General features: G+C 43.6%; 2 protein-coding genes across 3 annotated transcripts; both read right to left on the bottom strand.

Moving 5' to 3' along the window:
- On the bottom strand, nucleotides 1–2,296 carry LOC129851461 (homeobox protein ANF-1-like). Its single transcript, XM_055918014.1, has 4 exons — nucleotides 2,002–2,296; nucleotides 1,721–1,902; nucleotides 594–695; nucleotides 1–260 (listed from the first exon to the last, which is right to left on the bottom strand). The coding sequence occupies exons 1-4, from the start codon at nucleotides 2,138–2,140 to the stop codon at nucleotides 153–155; spliced, it is 531 nt and encodes a 176-aa protein (XP_055773989.1). The 5' UTR covers nucleotides 2,141–2,296; the 3' UTR covers nucleotides 1–152.
- A 644-nt stretch (nucleotides 2,297–2,940) lies between these two features.
- LOC129851460 (DCC-interacting protein 13-alpha-like) lies at nucleotides 2,941–23,567 on the bottom strand. 2 transcript variants are annotated; one of them, XM_055918011.1, is made up of 22 exons: nucleotides 23,365–23,567; nucleotides 21,976–22,074; nucleotides 18,629–18,688; nucleotides 18,170–18,241; nucleotides 17,735–17,822; nucleotides 17,421–17,462; nucleotides 17,247–17,305; nucleotides 16,970–17,116; nucleotides 16,743–16,825; nucleotides 16,406–16,564; nucleotides 15,861–16,049; nucleotides 7,713–7,755; nucleotides 7,527–7,583; nucleotides 7,226–7,317; nucleotides 6,726–6,911; nucleotides 6,338–6,390; nucleotides 6,035–6,209; nucleotides 5,881–5,917; nucleotides 5,504–5,650; nucleotides 5,146–5,196; nucleotides 4,948–5,037; nucleotides 2,941–4,737 (listed from the first exon to the last, which is right to left on the bottom strand). In XM_055918011.1, exons 1-22 carry the CDS (start codon nucleotides 23,416–23,418, stop codon nucleotides 4,582–4,584), a joined length of 2,139 nt encoding a protein of 712 aa, XP_055773986.1. In that variant the 5' UTR covers nucleotides 23,419–23,567; the 3' UTR covers nucleotides 2,941–4,581. The 2 variants fall into 2 exon arrangements, with proteins under 2 accessions (XP_055773986.1, XP_055773988.1); XM_055918013.1 differs by having other exon boundaries at nucleotides 6,338–6,387.
- Between the last annotated feature and the right edge of the window lie 682 nt (nucleotides 23,568–24,249).

Raw genomic sequence — 24,249 nt, 5'->3', positions numbered from 1 at the left:
GTTTGTCAATGATCTGATCTGTTTATTAAAATGTGTACATACCCTAGACAAATTGACATTTAATATAATATATTAGAAATATACCAGAGAGAGACTGAGAGAGATCCGTAAAATAAAAGTATTGTAAATCTTTTTATGTCCTTGTTTTAGCATTATTCCTCTTCTTTGTCCTTAAGATCTGCAAAGGCTTTTTTCACCATGAGGAACTGTGACTCTCTTTGAGAACGTTTCAGCTTGGCCCTGCGGTTCTGGAACCAAATCTGTGGAGAACAGTGCATATAGAGCTCTATAGAACAACCTTTGTGGTGTAAATAGTGTACCTTAATTTATCAACTAAAACAATGTTTTTGTATAAGACTATCCAGTAATTACTCTGCTAACAACATTTTATTAACATGTTGTTACTTTATAATTCCGTAATTACTTAATTGCATTGTTGAGTTCAGATGAATAAATAACAGTCCCTATTTCACTTCTGTATTCTATTACAACGCAATAAGTAATGTGCTACTTAATAACTATTCAACATCAATTACGGTGCAACTACACATGTATAAGAACAACCTTAAGTGTTACTAGTTTATAATGCATACCTGTATTCTGTCCTCCTCCAGTTGCAGTCTCTGTGCCAACTCTTCTCTGATGTCAATACCCGGGTAGGAGTTGATGAGAAACACACTCTCCAGGACCTCAATCTGCATGGACCCCAAGAAGATATATCCATCATACAATCAAATTGTATTTTTGTTATTTTCACAAAGACATCTGTCACAAAGTGAATAACAGTAACTAACAGCCCCCAAAAAATTGAAAACATAGGCCTGACAGAATATGTCAATGAGATGTAAATCAGAAATGCTTTTTAAAGGTTGATTTATAATATCTATATCAATCAATATTTTTGTTAGTGGAATGTTTTGTCACTCACTACACATGGAACCTATATGCCATTGGGCACAGTTGTGTGTAAAATTTAGAGAAACACTCTTTACACACCACTTCCACACAGAAGGGAGATTTTCATAATAGGTATTAGCTGAATTTACGCAGCAGGTTAGGATAATTAACGTAGGATGTTAGGAGACTGATGTTAAGCTCAGGGGAAAGAGTTAGGGTTAAAGCGTCTGTCTACATGCTTGCCATTCGAAAATGTTCAGAATAGATCGTGCATATATTATGACGGCATTGTTGTCTTCGTTGGGGGTTTCTCGGCTGTTCGTGTACACAACATTTTTCTCGAGGCAAGCCGAAGTTCGGAACCGAAGTTTATGCTCTTTCGTCGGTCATTGGTCAACAGTAGGGATCCTTCAATGAAGTGTTTGTTGTCATTCAATGATAGACGACTTGTTTTCATGCACATTTTTTTTCACTTGAGAAATACTGCACCAAACATCTTAGTTTGATGTAAAATTGTGCGACCAAGATCTCCTCGGTAAAAACCGTCAAATGAATGACAGAGTTCTCAAATGATCTTAACTAGATTCATTCTGAGTATTTTGAGGAAGTGTATACTGGCTTCAGCGTCTGAAGATGGACAAACAGTACTATTGCCGCTTTTTATCGTTTTTCAAGTGGTCTTTTAAGGGAGTATGCTAGGAGCCAGCCAAACCGAAGCATGCGAGAAGCCTTTGGCGAAAATGCTCTCCTAACCTGCTACGAAAATCGCTTCGTATCAAAGTGTCATGAAAAATGTGCCTTGTGCCTAAAAGTGCATTTTTACCTGTGCACTACTGAATGCCGTCCGCGGCCTGCGCCCGATGTACCAATTCAATGTTCTCCTGTAGGACTCTGTAAAGTGTTTACAGTTGAGTTTATGTTCCTCTTCTTTTTTCTTAATCTCCGACGAAGACTTCGATGATCCTTTTACTGTAATGTGACGTCTCTGTTGGGTTGTTTCCAACTCTGAAATCCAGACAGAACCCAATATAACTCAACAGATAATGACAGCAGGTTTAGTCTACAAGGAAATCATGGCTACAATGTAAATAAATAATATTTGACCTGTCCATGGTCGATACAGCTTCAGGGACACATTGCGTGGTTCTTGCCTGTCCAAGTCCAACCCAAGGAATCTGTCTATGGTGAAAACTAGCCGTGCGTCAACCTGCCTGATCTGGCAACTAACTGTAGATATAGCCATAGTGTCAACCAACTGTCTTCTGGAAGCTGTCCGCTCAGGTTACGATTTTTAAACGATTCTGGGATTTAAATACGTCACTAAATAAAACCGGAGGTTCTTAAAATTTAGCATATGAATTGGAGACCCCTATTCAGATTTTGGGGGTTGCAAATGGACCTAGGCATAAAGGTGTTATCTCTTTAGGCAAGTGATTCCGTTTCTAATTTTCTAACTTTAACGAAACACCAGTGCCATTCTTTTCATTAAAACTACCAAGGTAGAAAATCAAACCCATTCCCACTTTTAGCCTATACTGTCATTATGTGGGGCCAGTCAAGTAACATCATTCCATTTCGTACATTTTTGCCATGGAAATATAAACGAATAACAATCCTCCAATACCATCAGGTTTAATCCTAATGAATGTTCCCTCTTCCTGCCGTTGTGATGCATATAGGACGGTGAATTATGTTTGGGCCAAACAAAAGCCGTCACAGCACAAGGTTGACATGTTGCTGGAAATCTGCGTGTAATCATTGTTCTTCCGCGATTCGACCTATTAAGAGCGGATTAGTGCTCGCTTTAGCGACCAGAACAACGGGAGCTTTAAACGAATTGCACACTTGTTTACTTTTCTCCCTGGATGGAAAGGAGAGGATTCGGACACACGGGACGTCCTCAATGCGCACGGGCGCGCCCAAAGACTTTTGTTCAGACTATAAAAGTAGTCTGCTACTGTATGAAATAATATACTTGTTTTTACAGTCACCCTCTAGTCTCGAGACACACACACAACCTAGGAGTTCTAAAATAAGACAGCCTTAAATTAGTGTACCTTTATTGTTGAAAAGCTATTTAAGACTGCAACAGTAATCACTGAAGTATATAGAGTAAACTTGATCCTATTTCCCCCTGCATCAATAAAGTGCAGTCCCCCATATTAACATATCAGTAACAACAGTTCCTAACTACTCCTTTAAACACCTTTCCTCAAAATGATAATAAAGTAGACTCAACTTTCATTATCGGTAATATGTCAAATCAATTCCACTTTGTTGATATGATAGTTTTCCCTGCATCATGTCACTGCAACATGTGTTCACTATTAGTTGATAAGTGATAAACTTAGTCAGAGCTCAGCAGAAACTTACATAGCAATGGGTTAAGGTTGAGGAACATTTCAGACAAAATGTTCAATAGCATACGTATGTAGTGCATTTCTTTATACAGAAATCGGAGAAAAACACAAACAATTTCAAAACATAAAATGGATTAACACACATCATGGGAAAAAACAAACAGTTCATAGATCCTGTTATTCCTTTTAAGAGTCAATGCCCTGATTTAGCACTTTTTATTATGGTATTGTTCTTTGTTCCAACCAATGAGATGAATACATTACACCTCAGGCACAGGGTCTGTTGGGCTATGGCAAGTAGTCTGATCCATTGAATGAGAAATCATTATTGGTGTTTGGGGTTAAAATGATTAGAGATCTAAATTCTCATCTTGAAACCAAACACACTCAAAACGGTCACTTGAAAGGGTAATTATTCATTATAGAAGAAAGAAAAAAAAACATGACAATTAGGTATCTTGACTGATGGGATCCAAAGCACATGCAATCGTGTTAGCTGAATGGAAGACAACATGTATATGGTTTACATAAACAAGTAAGTATTTTATAAAAGTCATTACAGTATTAACATGTGCAATGTCTTCCCTTCCCCAACAAATTAATACACTCTATACATCTCTATGTTTTGTAGTATGCCATGGTATTCAGAGTCAGAACCACCCTGATTATTTAAAAAAACAAGCTTAAAAGCACTAATCATCTCCTTCTACATTTCCTCTGAATACAAGTACCAGTATATAATACATGATTTACATATGGAGGATGAGAAAGATCCGGAAGGATTCTTTGAGTGTTCAGTCATTCACACACATTTCTCCTCTTCTTTTGTTAGTTTAGTGGGGTCTTAATCCATCTTTGTTTAACGTTATAAAGTCTATTTCCAGTCCAACTCCTCTGTAAAACAATGTAGGAGCCAGAGAAAAGCCCATAGAGGCTAAGCCGAGGCCCAGGGCTGAGGAGCCGAGGAACCAACTCCCGCTCTAACTGTGCATTTTCACTGGATACTACTTTATAGTAAGACATCGCCAAGCTTGTGCAGTTGTCTGTTCAGAAAATAACATTGGCTCAACATAGGTGACTTTTTAAATTTATTTAACTAGGCAATTCAGTTAAGAACAAATTCTTATTTACAGTAACGGCCTACCCCGGCCAAACCCTAATCCGGACGATGCTGGGCCAATTGTGCCCACCCTATGGGCCAAAAATCACACAAACAATTGCTCAAAGTCTTCTCACGTCGTCTCCTTCCATTGAAGATGACCGATTTCCGGTAGTTTGATGGTCCAAAGTAGTATCTGGTGAAAGCTCTTTCCCTTCCATTCTGTTAGGCCTCCGACTCTCCCTTCTCCCGCCCCTCCTGTCCTGCATCACTGTCCTCTGATTGGCTTTTGCTCAGCACCAGGAACTGCCCATCAGCACTAGGAGCAGGGGGGGTGGGGCGACTGGAGGCTGCGATTAAACGGCTCTGTTCCTCCAGGTCCTGTGGGTTCATTCAAATTAATTTATTCATTAATCAATGAATTTCAGTTTACTGTAACATGAGTGAACACAGAGGGTAATACAGTTATGATTATAGACCAAAAACTGATCAAGATAGGCATTGATCTATAAGTCAACAAGAATAGGAGAAATACAATAGTCAATTTTTTTGGTATGGAAATGTATTGATTTGCTGGGACACTGACGCTACCTTTTCAATCTGTTTCTGTTTACTCAGCTCCTCCTGCTGTTTCTCCTTGGCCTTGTCCTGCTCCTCCTTTTTCTCTGTAGCTTTGCGATCCTGAATCAGCCCAAAATTTGTCAAGGTCCCACATGAGTAGCTAAGATTCATCTTAAAATCTTAACTAATTAATTCAACTAAAACAGAAGAGAGTCTCACATGTCTTACCATCTCTGAGTGGAAAGCGATCTGTTTGGCCAGCCCAACACTGTCACATATCTGAAAGGAGAACAGCACAACATGCACTCAGAGATAACAAGAAATGAACACAGGGAACAGTAGACACATGCAAATGTCTTCCTTTTGTCACAACATGAAAACTATAAACCGTTTTAACTGATAGTGCCATCCCTATACAGACACAATATGCTTATTCCTAGAGTCAGGACTTGTTCCAAACCATGAAAATACATTTGCATGTGTGGCTGACCAGGAAAAACTCCAGGCCCTAGTTATAGCCTGTAACTACTGGCCCTTACTAACACATCATGTTAGAACAAAGGCTACACAGCAGAGCAGAACTTACCTTCTCCCCATCATTGTTGGACTCAAAGATATAGCAGACGGTGACAGGTCGTCCGTCCACCCTGCCTTCTGCAGTCTGCAGGACGAATCCAAACAGACGCCTGTTCTCCTGGTGGGACGAACACACCACCACACTGGAAAGAGGGAACTTGGGGAGGGGAGAATTAAAACAAGAAGTCATGTCTAATATCGAGTCTAGATATGTGTTGTGTCAGTGATGATAGGTCAATAGCCTCTAGACAGGTGTTGTGTCAGTGATGATTGATTTGACCTATCAGTAATGCTACTGAGGAAATGATATAATTGACTATCAGTGAATAGAATGATAGATAAACAGAAACATGTTTTAATGGATGTAGTGTGAGAGGGAGGACCTACCCTCAGCCGTGTGACTTGTGTCTGAGGATCGATGAGCCTGAAAACCACAAAACATCACACACGGCAAATCTATTGACTGTAAGAGCATGCTTTTAATTATGTCACACATTATAAACAAAACGCATGCACATTACTCAAAGAGCATATGTCTCACTTGAGGCACTCGCAGGTGACCAGCAGGTGAGACTCAGTCATCCTGAAGATGTTATGTATGGCCCTGGCTGCTAGGATCTGTCTCATGGTCTCATAGATGACGTCAGCGCTGTCTGCATTCTTCACCTCCATAGAACCCAGGAAACGCACGATGAACAGCTGGTGCAGGATGGAGTCTGGATGGACACACAGACAGAGAGAAAGAGAGAGAGAGAGGGTGACACACACAGACAATGGCATGCGCACAGACACACACACAGCAAGACAGACCTGACACAGACAGATAGACAGACAGAGACAGTACCTTCACTCTCCTCAGGTGGAGTGTCTCCTGATTCACCAAACGGGTTGGTCCTTCTTTCAGAAACGGGGAGAAAAGAAACACAAAAATATAAATTAATATGACTGTTTTCATTTCAATATAGCTTGAACCAGGGGCGCAACTTTCTGTAATTGCATTTTTATCATTGGAATGTGATATAAAACGAGGAAACGCTGTGCTTTAGGACCATGCGGATGCCTCCGAGCGGTTGGGTATGCTGTTTGGAGTCTTAATCCAACTGTATAATTAAAATAAATAATAACTTATTTCCCCACTTCTAAAACCAAAGTTTCACCCCTAGCTTGAACATATACCAGGGGCTCGTCCCGCCTATACACCGTTTGGGAAACCCTGGTTAGTTAGTACCAACCTGCCCTGTCCCGCAGCCTTGGCCTGGCCTGCGTACTCGTCGCTGACTGGAGAGATGATGTCAAACTGGATGGGCGTGTCAGGAGCCACCAGGGCGTCCAATGAGAGGACAGAGAGGGCCGGTGAGGCCGTCTCAGAGCCCGCTGAGCTCACACTGCTGGTCCGCGCTGCCCGGGACCGCCCTTGTCTATACAGGAGAGACGGACGTTAGAGAGAGATTGAGGTCAGAGAGAAACGGAGGTTAGAGAGAGATGGAGGTTAGAGAGAGATGGAGGTAAGAGAGTTGGACAGAATGCAATATCATGACACCTCTAACTAGAGCAGGGTTTGTCTTAATTTAACTTACTACAGTAGGCTTTACCTTGGTTAGTCTTGATTATGTAACCACTTTATAGGCTAGAGTAGTTATCGGCTATACACTACCAAGGCCCAGAGAGTTCCATGGTCAGGAACAACTCCTGGCTCTAATAATAATGAAGTCTCTATGATTCAGAAACGCACGTGGTCGGCCGCATACTCTCATGCCTCTGCTGGAAGGAGGGAGACGGTGTCACGGCCTCAAGAGCTGATTGGTTCACTCTGGCTGCAATTTCCTGCCAATAGAAAGAGGGCATTTCAGCAATGAGGAAAGGTGCTTGACAACAGCTCGGTAACAAAGGGAGGTGGGAGATGAGACTCACATCACAGACATCCAGCATTGTCTGGGGGAATGTCACACCATAGGGCTCACAGCTCTAATTATAGATGACAGATCGAATGATGATGTAAGAGTAGGCTTTTCCAGTGATTGCCGGCTACTCACCTCTGGGTTCTCACTCAGATATATCCTCTTTGAGATGTTGTTTATAGTTGCAATCCACTGAGGGAGGAGAGGAGCACAGGACAGCGTTATTAGGAGATGCACGAATTCCATGTCTGTCTGCTGTATTTATACAATGCGTAAATAAATAAGATGTACAATACATTATGACTAAAACTGTTGTTTCACCTCTTCACAGTCCTTCCTGCTATCTGCCTGCAATATGGCCACCCTGAAACAAAGACAAAGCACCTCAGTAACTTCAGTGAAAATAGTTACTAAGTTCTAGGTTCATAATCAAATTGTATTTGTCACATGCGCGTTGAATACAAACAGGTGTAGACCTTAACATTAAATGCTTACTTACAAGCCCTTAACCAACAATGCAGTTAAGAAAATATTTACTAAATAAGCTAAAGGAATACAAAAAAGGTAACAAAATAACAATAATGAGGCTATACACAGGGGATACCGGGTCAATGTGGGGGATACACGTTAGTTGAGGTAATATGTACATGTAAGTAGGGGTAAAATGACTATGCATAGAGAAAACAGTGAGTAGCAGCAGTGAACAAAACAAATGGAGGGGGGGGGGGGGGGGGTGTCAACGTAAATAGTTCAGTGGCCATTTGATTAATTGTCCAGCAGTCTTATGGCTTAGAGGTAGAAGCTGTTAAGGAGCCTTCTGGACCTAGACTTGACGCTCTGGTACCGCTTGCCGTGCGGTAGCAGAGAGAACTGTCTAAGACTTGGGTAACTGGAGTCTTTGACCATATTTTGGGTCTTCCTCTGACACCGCCGAGTATATAGGTCCTGGATGGCAGGAAGCTTGGCCCCAAGTGATGTACTGGACCGTACGCACTACCCTCTGTAGCGCCTTACGGTCGGATGCCGAGCAGTTGCCATACCAGGCAGTGATGCAACCGGTCAGGATGCTCTCGATGGTGCAGCTGTAGAACTTTGAGGATCTGGGGACCCATGCCAAAAATTCGGTCTCAGGAAAAGGTGTTGTCGTGCCCTCTTCACAACTTTCTTGGTGTGTTTGGACCATGATAGTTTGTTGGTGATGTGGACACCAAGGAACTTGAAACTCTCGATGTGAATGGGGGCGTGTTCGGCCCTCCTTTTCCTGTAGTCCACGATCATCTCCTTAGTCTTGCTCTCATTGAGGGAGAGGTTGATGTCCTGGCAACACACTGCCAGGTCTCTGACCTCCTCACTATAGGCTCTATTGTTGTCAGTGTTCAGGCCTCCCACTGTTGTGTCGTCAGCAAACTTAATGATGGTGTTGGAGTCGTGCTTGGCCACGTAGTCGTGGGTGAACAGGGAGTACAGGAGGGGAGTAGGCACGCACCCATGAGGGGGACCCTGTGTTGAGGATTAGCGTGGCAGATGTGTTGTTGCCTACCCTTACCAACTCTGGGCGGCCCGTCAGGAAGTCCAGGATCCAGTTGCATAGGGATGTGTTTCGTCCCAGGATCCTTAGCTTATTGATGAGCTTTGAGGGCACTATGGTGTTGAACGCTGAGCTGTAGTCAATGAACAGCATTCTCACATAGGTGTCCTTTTATCCAGTTGGAAAAGGGCAGTGTGGAGTGCGATTGAGACTCTGTGGATCTGTTGGGGTGGTATGCGAATTGGATTGGGTCTAGGGTTTCTGGGATGATGGTGTTGATGTGAGCCATGACCAGCCTTTCAAAGCGCTTCGCTTTTTTGGGCACAGGGACTATATTGGTCTGCTTGAAACATGTAGGTATTACAGACTCAGACAGAGAGAGGTTGAAAATGTCAGTGAAGACTCTTGCCAGTTGGTCCGCGCATGCTCTGAGTACACGTCCTACTAATCGCGGCCTTGTGAATGTTGACCTGTTTAAAAGGTATTGCTCACATCGGCTACGGAGAGCGTGATCACAGTCGTCCGGGAACAGCTGGTGTTCTCATGCATGCTTCAGTGTTGCTTGCCTCGAAGAGAGCAAAAAGGCATTTAGCCCGTCTGGTAGGCTCGTGTCACTGGGCAGCTCGCGGCTGGGTTTCCATTTGTAGTCCATAATAGTTTGCAAGCCCAGCCACAACCGACGAGCATCAGAGCCAGTGTAGTATGATTCAATCTTAGTCCTGTACTGACGCTGGCCTGTTTGATGGTTTGTCTGAGGGCAAGCAAGATTTCTTAGAAGTGTCCGGATTAGTCTCACGCTCCTTGAAACCGTCAGCTCTAGCCTTTAGCTTGGTGCAGATGTTGCCTGTAATCCATGGCTTCTGGTTGGGATATGTACGTACAGTCACTGTGGGAACGACGTCGTCAATGCACTTAATCAATGAATATTTGTATTTATTATGAATCGCCATTAGCTTCTGCCAATGCAGCAGCTACTCTTCCTGGGGTCCAGGAAAATTAAGGCAGTTTATACAATTTTAAAACATTACAATACATTCACAACACACTGTGTGCCCTCAGGCCCCTACTCCACCACTACCACATATCTACAGTACCGAATCCATGTGTATGTATAGTGAGTATGTTTGTGTGTGTATGCATATGTCTGTGCCAATGTTTGTGCTGCTTCACAGTCCCCACTGTTCCATAAGGTGTTTTTTTAAAATCTGTTTTTTAAAAATGTAATTTTACTGCTTGCGTCAGTTACTTGATGTGGAATAGAGTTCCATGTAGTCATGGCTCTATGTAGTACTGTGTGCCTCCCATAGTCTGTTCTGGACTTAGGAACTGTGAAGAGATATCTTGTGGCATGTCTTGTGGGGTATGCATGGGTGTCCGAGCTGTGTGCCAGTAGTTTAGACAGACAGCGCGGTGCATTCAACATGTCAATAACTCTAATATATAAAAGTAGTGATGAAGTCAATCTCTCCTCAAATCAAATTTTATTTGTCACATACACATGGTTAGCAGATGTTAATGCGAGTGTAGCGAAATGCTTGTGCTTCTAGTTCCGACAATGCAGTAATAACCAACGAGTAATCTAACCTAACAATTTCACAACAACTACCTTATACACACAAGTGTAAAGGGATGAAGAATATGTACATACAAATATATGAATGAGTGATGGTACAGAACGGCATAGGCAAGATGCAGTAGATGGTATCGAGTACAGTATATACATATGAGAGATGTAGGGTATGTAAACATATAAAAGTGGCATTGTTTAAAGTGACTAGTGATACATGTATTACATAAAGATGGCAAGATGCAGTAGATGGTATAGAGTACAGTATATACATGAGATAAGTAATGTAGGGTATGTAAACATTATATTATCTCATATGTATATACTGTACTCTATACCATCTACTGCATCTTGCCATCTTTATGTAATACATATATCACTAGTCACTTTAAACAATGCCACTTAATACACTGCTCAAAAAAATAAAGGGAACCCTTAAACAACACAATGTAACTCCAAGTCAATCACACTTCTGTGAAATCAAACTGTCCACTTAGGAAGCAACACTGATTGACAATAAATTTCACATGCTGTTGTGCAAATGGAATAGACAAAAGGTGGAAATTATAGGCAATTAGCAAGACAACCCCAATAAAGGAGTGGTTCTGCAGGTGGTGACCACAGACCACTTCTCAGTTCCTATGCTTCCTGGCTGATGTTTTGGTGACTTTTGAATGCTGGCGGTGCTTTCACTCTAGTGGTAGCATGAGACGGAGTCTACAACCCACACAAGTGGCCAGGTAGTTCAGCTCATCCAGGATGGCACATCAATGCGAGCTGTGGCAAGAAGGTTTGCTGTGTCTGTCAGCGTAGTGTCCAGAGCATGGAGGCGCTACCAGGAGACAGGCCAGTACATCAGGAGACGTGGAGGAGGCCGTAGGAGGGCAACAACCCAGCAGCAGGACCGCTACCTCCGCCTTTGTGCAAGGAGGAGCACTTCCAGAGCCCTGCAAAATGACCTCCAGCAGGCCACAAATGTGCATGTGTCTGCTCAAATGGTCAGAAACAGACTCCATGAGGGTGGTATGAGGGCCCAACGTCCACAGGTGGGGGTTGTGCTTACAGCCCAACACCGTGCAGGACGTTTGGCATTTGCCAGAGAACACCAAGATTGGCAAAGTCGCCACTGGCGCCCTGTGCTCTTCACAGATGAAAGCAGGTTCACACTGAGCACATGTGACAGACGTGACAGAGTCTGGAGACGCCGTGGAGAACATTCTGCTGCCTGCAACATCCTCCAGCATGACCGGTTTGGCGGTGGGTCAGTCATGGTGTGGGGTGGCATTTCTTTGTGGGGCCGCACAGCCCTCCAGAGGTAGCCTGACTGCCATTAGGTACCGAGATGAGATCCTCAGACCCCTTGTGAGACCATATGCTGACACATGCACATTTGTGGCCTGCTGGAGGTCATTTTGCAGGGCTCTGGCAGTGCTCCTCCTTGCACAAAGGCGGAGGTAGCGGTCCTGCTGCTGGGTTGTTGCCCTCCTACGGCCTCCTCCACGTCTCCTGATGTACTGGCCTGTCTCCTGGTAGCGCCGCCATGCTCTGGACACTACGCTGACAGACACAGCAAACCTTCTTGCCACAGCTCGCATTGATGTGCCATCCTGGATGAGCTGCACTACCTGGCCACTTGTGTGGGTTGTAGACTCCGTCTCATGCTACCACTAGAGTGAAAGCACCGCCAGCATTCAAAAGTCACCAAAACCACCAGCCTGGAAGCATAGGAACTGAGAAGTGGTCTGTGGTCACCACCTGCAGAACCACTCCTTTATTGGGGGTGTCTTGCTAATTGCCTATAATTTCCACTTTTTGTCTATTCCATTTGCACAACAGCATGTGAAATTTATTGTCAACCAGTGTTGCTTCCTAAGTGGACAGTTTGATTTCACAGAAGTGTGACTGACTTGGAGTTACATTGTGTTGTTTAAGTGTTCCCTTTATTTTTTTGAGCAGTGTATAATGTTTACATACCCTACATTACTTAAGTGGCATTGTTTAAAGTGGCTAGTGATACATTTTTTTACATACATTTTTCCATTATTAAAAAGTGGCTGGAGTTGAGTCAGTATGTTGGCAGCAGCCACTCAATGTTAGTGGTGGCTGTTTAGCAGTCTGATGGCCTTGAGATAGAAGCTGTTTTTCAGTCTCTCGGTCCCCGCTTTGATGCACCTGTACTGACCTTGCCTTCTGGATGATAGTGGGGTGAACAGACAGTGGCTCGGGTGGTTGTTGTCCTTGATGATCTTTATGGCCTTCCTGTGACATCGGGTGGTGTAGGTGTCCTGGAGGGCAGGTAGTTTGCCCCCGGTGATGCGTTGTGCAGACCTCACTACCCTCTGGAGAGCCTTACGGTTGTGGGCGGAGCAGTTGCCGTACCAGGCAGTGATACAGCCCGACAGGATGCTCTCGATTGTGCATCTGTAAAAGTTTGTGAGTCCTTTTGGTGACAAGCCAAATTTCTTCAGCCTCCTGAGGTTGAAGAGGCGCTGCTGCGCCTTCTTCACAACGCTGTCTGTGTGGGTGGACCAATTCAGTTTGTCCGTGATGTGTACGCCGAGGAACTTAAAACTTACTACCCTCTCCACTACTATCCCGTCGATGTGGATAGGGGGGTGCTCCCTCTGCTGTTTCCTCAAGTCCACAATCATCTCCTTTGTTTTGTTGACGTTGAGTGTAAGGTTATTTTCCTGACACCACACTCCGAGGGCCCTCACCTCCTCCCTGTAGGTCGTCTCGTCGTTGTTGGTAATCAAGCCTACCACTGTAGTGTCGTCTGCAAACTTGATGATTGAGTTGGAGGCGTGCATGGCCACACAGTCGTGGGTGAACAGGGAGTACAGGAGAGGAGCAAGACATCCTGGTCCGCGACGGGGTTGATTTTCTTTTTGTAATCCGTGATTGACTGTAGACCCTGCCACATACCTCGTGTCTGAACTGTTGAATTGCGACTACTTTGTCTCTATACTAACACTTAGCTTGTTTGATTGCCTTGGGGAGGGAATAGCTACACTGTTTGTATTCGGTCATGTTTCCGGTCACCTTGCCCTGATTAAAAGCAGTGGTTCGCGCGAATGCTGCCATCAATCCACAGTTTCTGGTTTGGGAATGTTTTAATAGTTGCTGTGGGTACGACGTCGCCGATGCACTTGCTAATAAACTCGCTCACCGAATCAGCGTATTCGTCAATGTTGCTGTTTGACGCAATGCGGAACATATCCCAGTCCACGCGATCGAAGCAATCTTGAAGCGTGGAATCAGATTGGTCGGACCAGCGTTGAACAGACCTGAGCACGGGAGCTTCCTGTTTTAGTGTCTGTCTATAGGCAGGAAGCAACAAAATGGAGTCGTGGTCAGCGAAAGGAGGGCGGGGGAGGGCCTTATATGCGTCACGGAAGTTAGAATAACAATGATCAAGGGTTTTGCCAGCCCTGGTAGCACAATCGATATGCTGATAGAATTTAGGGAGCCTTGTTTTCAGATTAGCCTTGTTAAAATCCCCAGCTACAATGAATGCAGCCCCAGGATATGTGGTTTCCAGTTGACAGAGTCCAATGAAGTTCGTTCAGGGCCATCAATGTGTCTTCTTGGGGGGGAATATATGCGGCTGTGATTATAATCGAAGAGAATTCTCTTGGTAGATAATGCTGTCAACATTTGATTGTGAGGAATTCTAAGTCAGGTTAACAGAAGGACTTGAGTTCCTGTATGTTGTTATGATCACACCACATCTCGTTAATCATAAGGCATACCCCCCCACCCCTCTTCTTACCAGAAAGATGCTCTTATATCCAATAGTTCCTTCCGACTGTATGTAATAAAACCTAAGATTACCTGGGGTACCAATGTAAGAAATAACACGTAAAAAAACAAAATACTGCATAGTTTCCTAGGAACGCGAAGCGAGGCGGCCATCTCTGTCGGCAGTTCACCTCCACTTTTAGCCAGGAGAGATTGACATGCATATTATTATTAATATTAGTTCTCTGTGTACATCCAAGGGCCAGCCGTACTGCCCTCTTCTGAGCCAATTGCAATTTTCCTATGTCCTTTTTTGTGGCACCTGACCACACGACTGAACAGTAGTCAAGGTGCGACAAAACTAGGGCCTGTAAGACCTGCCTTGTTGATAGTTTTTTTTAGGAAGGCAGAGCATCGCTTTATTATAGACAGACTTCTCCCCATCTTAGTTACTACTGCAGCAATAAGTTTAATAATATACTCCTCAATGCCATTGGATGAATCCCGGAACATATTCCAGTCTGTGTTTGCAAAACAGTCCTGTAGTGTAGCATTCGCATCTTCTGACCACTTCTGTATTGAGCAAGTCACTGGTACTTCCTGCTTTAGTGTTTGCTTGTTAACAGGAATCAGGAGGATATAATTATGGTCAGATGTGCTAAATGGAAGGCGAGGGAGAGCTTTGTACGCGTCTCTGTGTGTGGAGTAAAGGTGGTCTATAGTTTTTTCCCCCTCTGGTTGCACATGTGACATGCTGGTAGAAATTAGCTAAAAACTGATTTAGGTTTGCCTGCATTAAAGTCCTCGGCCACTAGGAGCACCGCTTCTGGACGAGCATTTTCTTGTTTGCTTATGGCCTTATACAGCTTGTTGAGTGCGGTCTTATTGCCAGCATCGGTTTGTGGTGGTATATAGACGGCTGTGAAAAATATAGATGAACAGTCTCTTGGTAGACAGTGGGGTCTATAGCTTATCATGAGGTACTCTACCTTAGGCAAGCAATACTTTGAGACTACCTCAATATTAGACATCGCGCACCAGAGGTTATTGACAAATAGACACACACCACCCCTCGTCTTACCGGACGTAGCTGTTCTGTCCTGACGATGCACGGAAAACCCAGCCAACTGTATATTATCTGTGTCATCATCCAGCCACGACTCGTGAAACATAAGATTTTACAGTTAATGTCCCATTGGTAAGATAGTCTCAAACGGAGGTCATCCAGTTTATTCTCCCGTGATTGCACTTTGGCCAAAAGAACGGATGGTAGAGGCGTGTTACCCACTCACCGACGTATTCTTACAAGGCACACTGATCTGTGCCCGCTGTATTTCCTTCTTTTCCTCATGCGAATGACGGGGATTTGGCCTTTCCGGGAGCAACATTATATCCTATGCGTCAGATTTATTAAAGAAAAAAATCTTTGTTCAGTTTGATGTGAGTAATCGCTGTTCTGATATTCGGTCATAAGAGGCAGAAACATCATGTACAAAATAAGTTACAAACAATGCGAAAAAACACAAAATAGCACAATTGGTTAGAAGCAAAACGGCAGCCATCCTCGCCGGCGCCATTCTTCTTCATAAGCTGGTATTACTGGTTTATAAAGCTTTAATATGTAGTCATTTACTTCTTGCCGTCAAAGGATGTGATCTGGAAGCAGAAGCGTCGGTCCTCACAGTCCACGGCCATGACAGAGCAATTATCGATGTCCATGACCAGACCCCCAGCTACATGCCCTCGTGCCTGGCCCATCAGGTTCCCTCCCTGGGTGAAGAAGTACTGCCGGTCCCAGGAGGAAGACACTAGGCCTGTTTTACTGGGCGGACACATTCAGAAGAGAAAAAGGAAAAGCATGGTTAAAATGGGTTGTTGTTCTGGTGCAGGTGACTGCATTTTGGGCCCAAACTAACGTCAACGTTTTTCACTACAAATGAATAGGACCACACATACATATATATATATATATATTTTTTTTTAATTCAAGGAAGCGTTATGAACATCTTCAATAAGCATTTACAGTTCCGGACAAATATATTGGCCAGAGACAAAACTGCTGTCCTACTGTAGCTTGATATGGACAAACTTGAGTGGACTTATTTTATTGAATACATTTGTTGAGGTAGCCACTGCCAGGCTTGTGTATGTGTCTAGTGTGTGACAGTGCTGTCTTACTTGCGTCTGTTGAGGTAGCCGGCCTTGCGTGTGAGGTTGCGGTTGACAGGAACCTGGCTGGGGTCGGGGTCTGGCATGTAGAGGAGGTCACTGGCCTGCTCCAAGTCCTGGATGGTCTGTTGCATTACATCTACCTCACCATCCATCTCTCTGCGGACACTGGACACAACCACACACAAAATTACACATGCCCAGCTTTAAACACACTGCATGCAATATGGCAATAATTCCAATTGGCCTAACAGAAGGCAATATGGAGCTACCACCATTGCTTACAACTATCCAATCTTCTCAGATCTCTATTCCTAGGGGCTAGGAGATTCAGGTTGAAGCTTACTTCTGAACGCTGGTTCCTATGTTGGTGAGGAAATCTTCCCACTGCTGGGTGAGGTTCTCTGATCCCAGCTTGAAAAAGCTGATCTGAGAGATACAGATATATAGACATGCTGATCAGAACATATTCTGGAGACAGAGAGATAGAGATACAGAGAGAGAGAGAGGAGAGAAAGAAGGTGTAAGAGAGAGAGAGGGACGGGAGGAGGAAGTAAGGTTGCTGTACAGTACCTGTGCCTGCATATACCCCAGCAGCGGCTCCAGAATGGCAATCTTCTTCTTGTACTGCAGAGTGTTGAGGGCTAGGAAGTAGTGCATCATGGTCTGGTGCTGCTTCTTCCTGGAGGTGTACACATCTTCCATCACCTCGCCCTTCACCTGGAGAGAAGACACGCACACAAAATATCAGGTTTAATTTGGTGAGACAGTTATTGTTACAACAAGGTAATCTTATAATAATTAACTTCTCCAAAAAATAATATTATGTTCCCAAAAACAAACCCTGTACCTTCTCGTTGTCCCTTCTTTTAGAGAGACGGCTGTATCTGTTGATGGCCATGTCATGATCTGTAGACAGAAAAATGTCCTGAGTGGTTATTACAATTACAACATGGGCTCATGAAATCATACCATGTCACAACAATAATTTGTTTTCATGTTTTACTGAGTAGTTCGCACTCACCATCACTGGCTAGCTGGAATACTTCCTTCAGAGTCAGTATCTCTGTAGGGGAGAGAAAGATGGTTAACATCCATTTCAACTATCTGTTCACATTCTGCCACTAGTCAACTTTACAAAGTGCCAGACGTTGGTCTAGGCTAGCGATAGTGCAGCACAGCCACCTTCGGACTCCTATTAAATTATATTTATTTAATAGGATTTTATATGTAATTCTATGCCCTTGTCATCCCTGTGATCTGTCTCCAGCTCTCATAACTGTATTTATCTCTATATAAACAGTAAAATAAATAAATAAATGGAACTTAGAGTCTTACCTTTTAAGTCCCTCTCCTTAAACTGGGTGATAGGGAACATCATGGCGTCAGCCAGCTGAGTGGAGAGGACTGCATGACAGGAACTCAGCTGTGGGAGAGAAGAAAGGCCAGTTACATTATTGAATCTCCTCAGGGAAATGTGTCTCTCATCACAGAGGAGCTTAGCGAGAAGGAAGAGAGAGGTAAATACAGAGTGAAGGAAGGGAGGGGTTTAAATTAAGATTGAAAGAGTATGTAAGAGTGAAGGATCGGAGAGTTTATGACAGAAAGATGGAAGAGGTTAAGATGGACTGAAAGAAGGAAGAAGCTAAAGTGCAGTGTGAGAGAGTGTTTATAGTGTAATTAAAGAAAGTCATTGTTTTGACAATGTAATCCTATGTGAGCAGCAGCGTGCCACAGGGAGGAGGAGGATGAGGGCAGTGCAGCAGTTCTCACCTCGTCTATGACTTTGGCAAAATGCTGCAGGGTGGAGCTCATGACCTCGTCGTCACTGCAAAGAGGGAAGCGCTGCAAAGACAGGCCAAAGTCCTAATGCATTTCCCATTTATATTTTAGTCATTTGACAGACGCTCTTATCCAGAGGGACCTACAATCAGAGCATTCTACTAATGTTCTAAACAAACGGGTTTCTTAGAAGATGCAGGAGAAAGAGAAATGCAAGCATTTCCTGACTGGAAGAAAATTAACTAGGCCCTAGTTTCTTGCCTGGTCACATTGTAAAACAAAACTCTGGGCCCTAATGATAAAACCATAATTGACATGGTGTTTTTATTTTTCACCTGGTACTAGTAGTGCATTAACGTGCCATAGAAAACATAACGGACAGTTCAAAAGGGAAATCCATCACCACCAATACCTCTATCATGCAAGCATGTTGATATTGTGAGAACATACCTGTTTCTCATACTCCTTCAGAAGTTTGGAGGTGAGATGGGTGGCAGCACTCAACTCATTCTGAAAAGGAGAAAAGCAAATGTAGTTTTACCTAACCAACTGTAGGAGCAACTACTTATTATTGTGTTTGTCTGCTTGGCCTTAACTACATATGAGGAGGTCTGGAAAATTTCTCTCATTTGCAAAAATGTTGAATAGTACAAATACAGTCCATTCGGAAAGTATTTCAGACCCCTTGACTTTTTCCACATTTAGTTACAGTCTTGTTATAAAATTAATACAATGATTTATCTTTCCTCATCAATCTACGCAAAATACCACATAACGACAAAGCAAAAACAGTTTTTTTTTGCAAATGTATTAAAAATAACTGAAATATCACATTTACATAAGTATTCAGACCATTTACTCAGTACTTTGTTGAAGCACCTTTGGCAGCGATTACAGACTCGAGTCTTCTTGGGTATGACGCTACCAGCTTGGTGCAACTGTATTTGGAGAGTTTCTCCCATTCTTCTCTGCAGATCCTCTCCAGCTCTGTCAGGTTGGATGGGGAGCGTTGCTGCACAGCTATTTTCAGGTCTCTCCAGAGAAGTTAGATCGGGTTCAAGTCTGGTCTCTGGCTGGTCCACTCAAGGACATTCAGAGACTTGTCCCGAAGCCACTCCTGCATTGTCTTGGCTGTGTGTTTAGGGTCGTTGATCTGTTGGAAGGTGAACCTTCGCCCCAATCTGAGGTCCTGAGCGCTCGGAGCAGGATTTCATCAAGGATCTCTCTGTACTTTGCTCCGTTCATCTTTCCCTCGATCCTAACTACTCACCTAGTATCTGCCGCTGAAAACAATCCCCACAGCATGATGCTGCCACCACCATACTTCACCGTACAGATGGTGCCAGTTTTCCTCCAGACATGACGCTAGGCACTCAGGCCAAAGAGTTACATCTTGGTTTCATCAGACCAGATAATCTTGTTTCTCATGGTCTGAGAGCCCTTTAGGTGCTTTAAGGCAAACTGTCATGGGCCTTTTACTTAGGAGTGGCTTCCGTCTGGCCACTCTACCATAAAGGCCTGATTGGTGGAGTCCTGCAGAGATGGTTGTCCTTCTGGAGTGTTCTCCCATCTCTACAGAGGAACTCTGTAGCTCTGTCAGAGTGACCATCGGGTCACCTCCCTGACCAAGGCCCTTCTCCCACGATTGCTCAGTTTGGCTGGGCAGCCAGCTCTAGGAAGAGTCTTGGTGGTTCCAGAGTTCTTTCATTTAAGAATGATGGAGGCCCCTGCGTTCTTGGGGACCTTCAACGCTGCAGAATTTTTTTGTACCCTTCCCCAGATCTGTGCCTCGACACAATCCTGTCTCGGAACTCCACGGACAATATATATATACACACAGTGCCTTCAGAAAGTATTCACACCGCTTGTCTTTCTCCACATTTTGTTGAGTTATAGCCTGTCAAAACACAGATTCAACCACAAAGACCAGGTTTCGAATGTTGAAGTTATTAATTACACTTGGGATGGCGTATCAATACACCCAGTCACTACAAAGATTTCACCATGAGGCCAATGGTGACTTTAAACAGTTACAAAGTTTATTGGCTGTGATAGGTGAAAACTGAGCATGGATCAACAACACTGTAGTTACTCCACAATACTAACCTAAATGACAGAGTGAAAAGAAGGAAGCCTGTCAGAAAACAAATATTTCAAAACATGCATCCTGTTTGCAATAAGGCACTAAAGTCAAACTGCAAAAAATGTTGCAAAGAAATTAACTATGTCCTAAATACAAATTGTTATGTTCGGGGCAAATCCAACACAACACATCCCTGAGTACCACTCTTTATGTCATGGGTATGCTTGTCTTTGCCAAGGACTAGGTTTTTAAAATACTGTATATATATATATATGAAAAGAAACGGAAAAGAGCTAAGCACAGGCAAAATCCTTCAGGTAAACCTGGTTCAGCCTGCTTTCCAACAGACACTGGGAGACAAATTCCTCTTTCAGTAGGACAATAACCTAAAACACAAGGCCGTATATACACCGGAGTTACTTCCCAAAACGACATTGAATGATCCTGATTGGCCTAGTTACAGTTTTGACTTAAATCGGTCTACATCTTAATATTGCTCCCAGCATTGATCAAAGCTAAGAATGTTTATATTATTGATCTGACTGAGTTCTAATTGTGCCTGCCTCTTTGAATTATGAACAGGGGTTTATTCATTATGTTCGCCTACGCCTCCTGGATTTGCCTTTTTGGCAGCACATTCACTACCCTTTCGCAGGAAACAGGCCAGGGGCCTGAGACGTGACATGAACTCCCCGCCTCGCATTCGGCTCAGTTAGACTTGAGACGCTGCTGACAGTATGCTTGCGAGATGCTGTACAAAAGGAAGTTTTAAAACCATCCTGCGATTAATACTGTGTTTACAGACATCCCCAAAACAACCAACAACCAAATCTCAGAGAATGAGTGCACAACTGGGAAATAGTCGCTTATAGATATGTCCGTGAGTCAGGTGGCTAGCTGCCAGCAGAGACATATTGCAATAATGTTGAAGGGCTCTGGCTAGTATTACTTAGCCAGCTAGAAGAATGAAGTAAGAAGCCAAAGCGAATGTTAAACAGAGCCTATCTCAGCAGGAGCAAAAAATACACTACTAAGTTCACATAATAACGTTGCTCTACTGAGAGTAGGCTACCGAGACAGACAGTGATGCAGTGCCCAGTAGTGAAGCAGGCTGCAATGCATACAGAAGGGAGGGAGCAGAGGAAACAGAGGTTACCAAACTTGGGGTCAGAGCCCCATGTGGGGTCCCCTGAGAAAATCTGTACTAATCTTATCAAACAAATTAGGGGGAAAAAACATACGTTTCAATATGAACATCTCCACGTGGCCTATGTTCCCTAAAGGCCGACATTAAAATACAACATGCAATCAACATGCAAACAATACAGTTCTGAAAATGTCATACGTTTTTGGTTTCGTCTCCAATGCTACATGTCAGTGTGAATCATTTCTCATATTTCCCCACTTTCAGGGGTATGACGTTACAATTGTATAGCTAATAGGCTCTGTGTTTGTAGATGGACTGAGGTGAATGAAACTACAGCAGCCAAGGTGATAATGGCTGGTGGAATCTTTGCTTGTTTTTGCTGTTCCCCAAATAGCATTTAAAAAACTTTTTTTTTTGTGTAGAAATGCAGTAAATGAGCTTCAACTTTCAAAAATGTCAGGACCTCAACAAAACCCTGGTTACAGCCATGTTTGTATGAGTGTGTGCTTGCTTGTTTTTTATTTTTTTAAAGCCTGCACTGAACTTATCTCAGAGCTCATTACTCACTTGTGCATCGTAGATTCTGTTCATGGCCTGGAAGAGCTTCTGGGAGTAGTTGGATATTGCATCCGCGTCCTCCTCGAACACACTGAGCAGGGAGCGTGTCTGGGAACAGGGAGAGAAAGACAGTAGATGAAGGAACCACTCATCTAAGGAAAAATTCAGGTTAGGCCTACCTGAAAGATGAAGCTTAGATGGCACACTTAAGTCACCGTTGTGCAAGGCTAATCTGGTCCCAGATCTGTGGCTTTAGCCAATCCCTCTGACTATTGTGTTCATCCCACACATCAGAGGTGGCCTCCTGGAAAGCAACCCTTCATCAAGATTCTGTTTAGCTGAATCAGGTGTGTACTGTGTAGCTTGCATAGGGCAGGATAAAGAATGCATGCATGCCTAGTAGCTATCCACGAGGCGGGGTAGCTGGGCGCCACCACTGCCATACTGTACAGCTACATGTCATGTCAGTGGGTGCAAGCTAGTGATCAACACTCTGAAACTGGTCTTACAGGTATGTGTTGCTGCATTCTGTCAGGGGAGAGAGCCTCAGCCATAGAAATAGAATGACTAGAATGGATTGGAATATATTTAAATAGTATTTTCTATGGCCTCAGTCCACTGACATTGCTGGACAAGCCAGTTCTGCAACAGACAGTAATGATTCTTATGACTACTGGACATGCAAGCAGTTTTGTTGGATACTGTATCTAGGCTATATACCGTAGCTGAAAGAGGGATTCATTAATGCCAACAAATACAAAGCTAGGTCTAAAGAACATTTAACATTTACTGTACAAGTGCAGTTCTCATAGACAAGCCAAATACCATTTATAAAAGGCAGATAGCCAAGCTATGGTCAGATAGCCAAGCCAACCCATAAAAATCCAGTGGTTTGCAGCTAGGGAAGTAGCTCGCTAGCTAATAACCTCGTCTCTAGATTCTGGGGAAGTAGCGGTGTTTACTCAACTCCACGATAGGGAGGAAGTGGTGCACCCAGCCAGCCAGCTGGAGCCAGGACGGTCAAGTAGCTTGACCGACTAATTTATGTGTTTTCACTATCGTCAACAACAAGGGTGTGATGTGTGCCATGGCATTGTCTCAATAGAAACCCATTATCTAACTAGCGTTACTTTTATCAGGTGGTGCAAAGGCCGATAATGCAAAAATAGCTACTACCATTGACAGCTGGCCAAATATCATGAAACAGTTTCGCTAGTTTGCCTGGGGACCAGACATATTTGATTTGAAGAGGCCACCTATCACCTTCTGACAGCTCTTTATTGACGCTTGCTCGAGCGAGCTAACATGGCTGGCTAGCATTCGCTGCGCTCTTGCACACCACAAAGACAACAGGGAGCTACAGTAGCTAGCAGGATACAGAGCATAGTTTGAGTTTACCTGCGGACTGTCCTCGAATGTCTCCTCGATCGGTAATTTATCTATTCCAGGCATGGCTATAGCTAGCTATTTCAATTCTTGCGAATATGCACTGTAATCGGTCAATAAGAAATTAAATAGCTAGCCTATCACTCCCACTGAATGTTTTCCCTGTTTTCCCTAGATTAACCTCCACACACATCTCATCCTACATGCGGATGTCCCGCCTTTAGAACGATTATGATTGGATCAAGTATTTCTCGACAGATTTCATTGGTTCCTTGGTGCTATGCATTGAAATACATTTTGGCTCAATTCAACCGTTGCCCATAAACAGGCAAAACATTACAAAACATTAAGAACACCTTCCTAATATTGAGTTGCACCACCACATTCAATTAGTCTGGGCGTGGACTCTATAAGGTGTCGAAAGCATTCTGCAGGGATGTTGGCCCATGTTGACTCCAATGCTTCCCACAGTCATGTCAAGTTGGCTGGATGTCCTTTGGGTGGTGGACCATTCTTGATACACACAGGAAAGTGCTGAGTGTGAAAAACCCAGCAGCATTGCAGTTCCTGACACAAATGGGTGCGCCATACCCCCCTTTCAAAGGCACTTAAATATTTTGTCTTGCCCATTCACCCTCTGAACGACACACATACACAATCCATGTCTCAATTGTCTCAAAGCTTAAAAATCCTTATTTAACCTGTCTCCTTGCCTTCATCTACACTGATTGAAGTGTATTTAACAAGTGACATCAATAAGGGATCAGCTTTCACCTGGTCAGTCTATGGCATGGAAAGACATTTAACATTACATTTAAGTCATTTAGCAGACGCTCTTATCCAGAGCGACTTACAAATTGGAAGAGCAGGTGTTCTTAATGTTTTACATTGTACATG

The sequence above is a fragment of the Salvelinus fontinalis genome, chromosome 3 (assembly GCF_029448725.1).
Source record: "Salvelinus fontinalis isolate EN_2023a chromosome 3, ASM2944872v1, whole genome shotgun sequence".
In the NCBI taxonomy this organism is placed as follows: Eukaryota; Metazoa; Chordata; class Actinopteri; order Salmoniformes; family Salmonidae; genus Salvelinus; species Salvelinus fontinalis.
The sequence above is the reverse complement of the archived record's forward strand: the minus strand, read 5'-3'. Positions and strand labels throughout refer to the sequence as shown.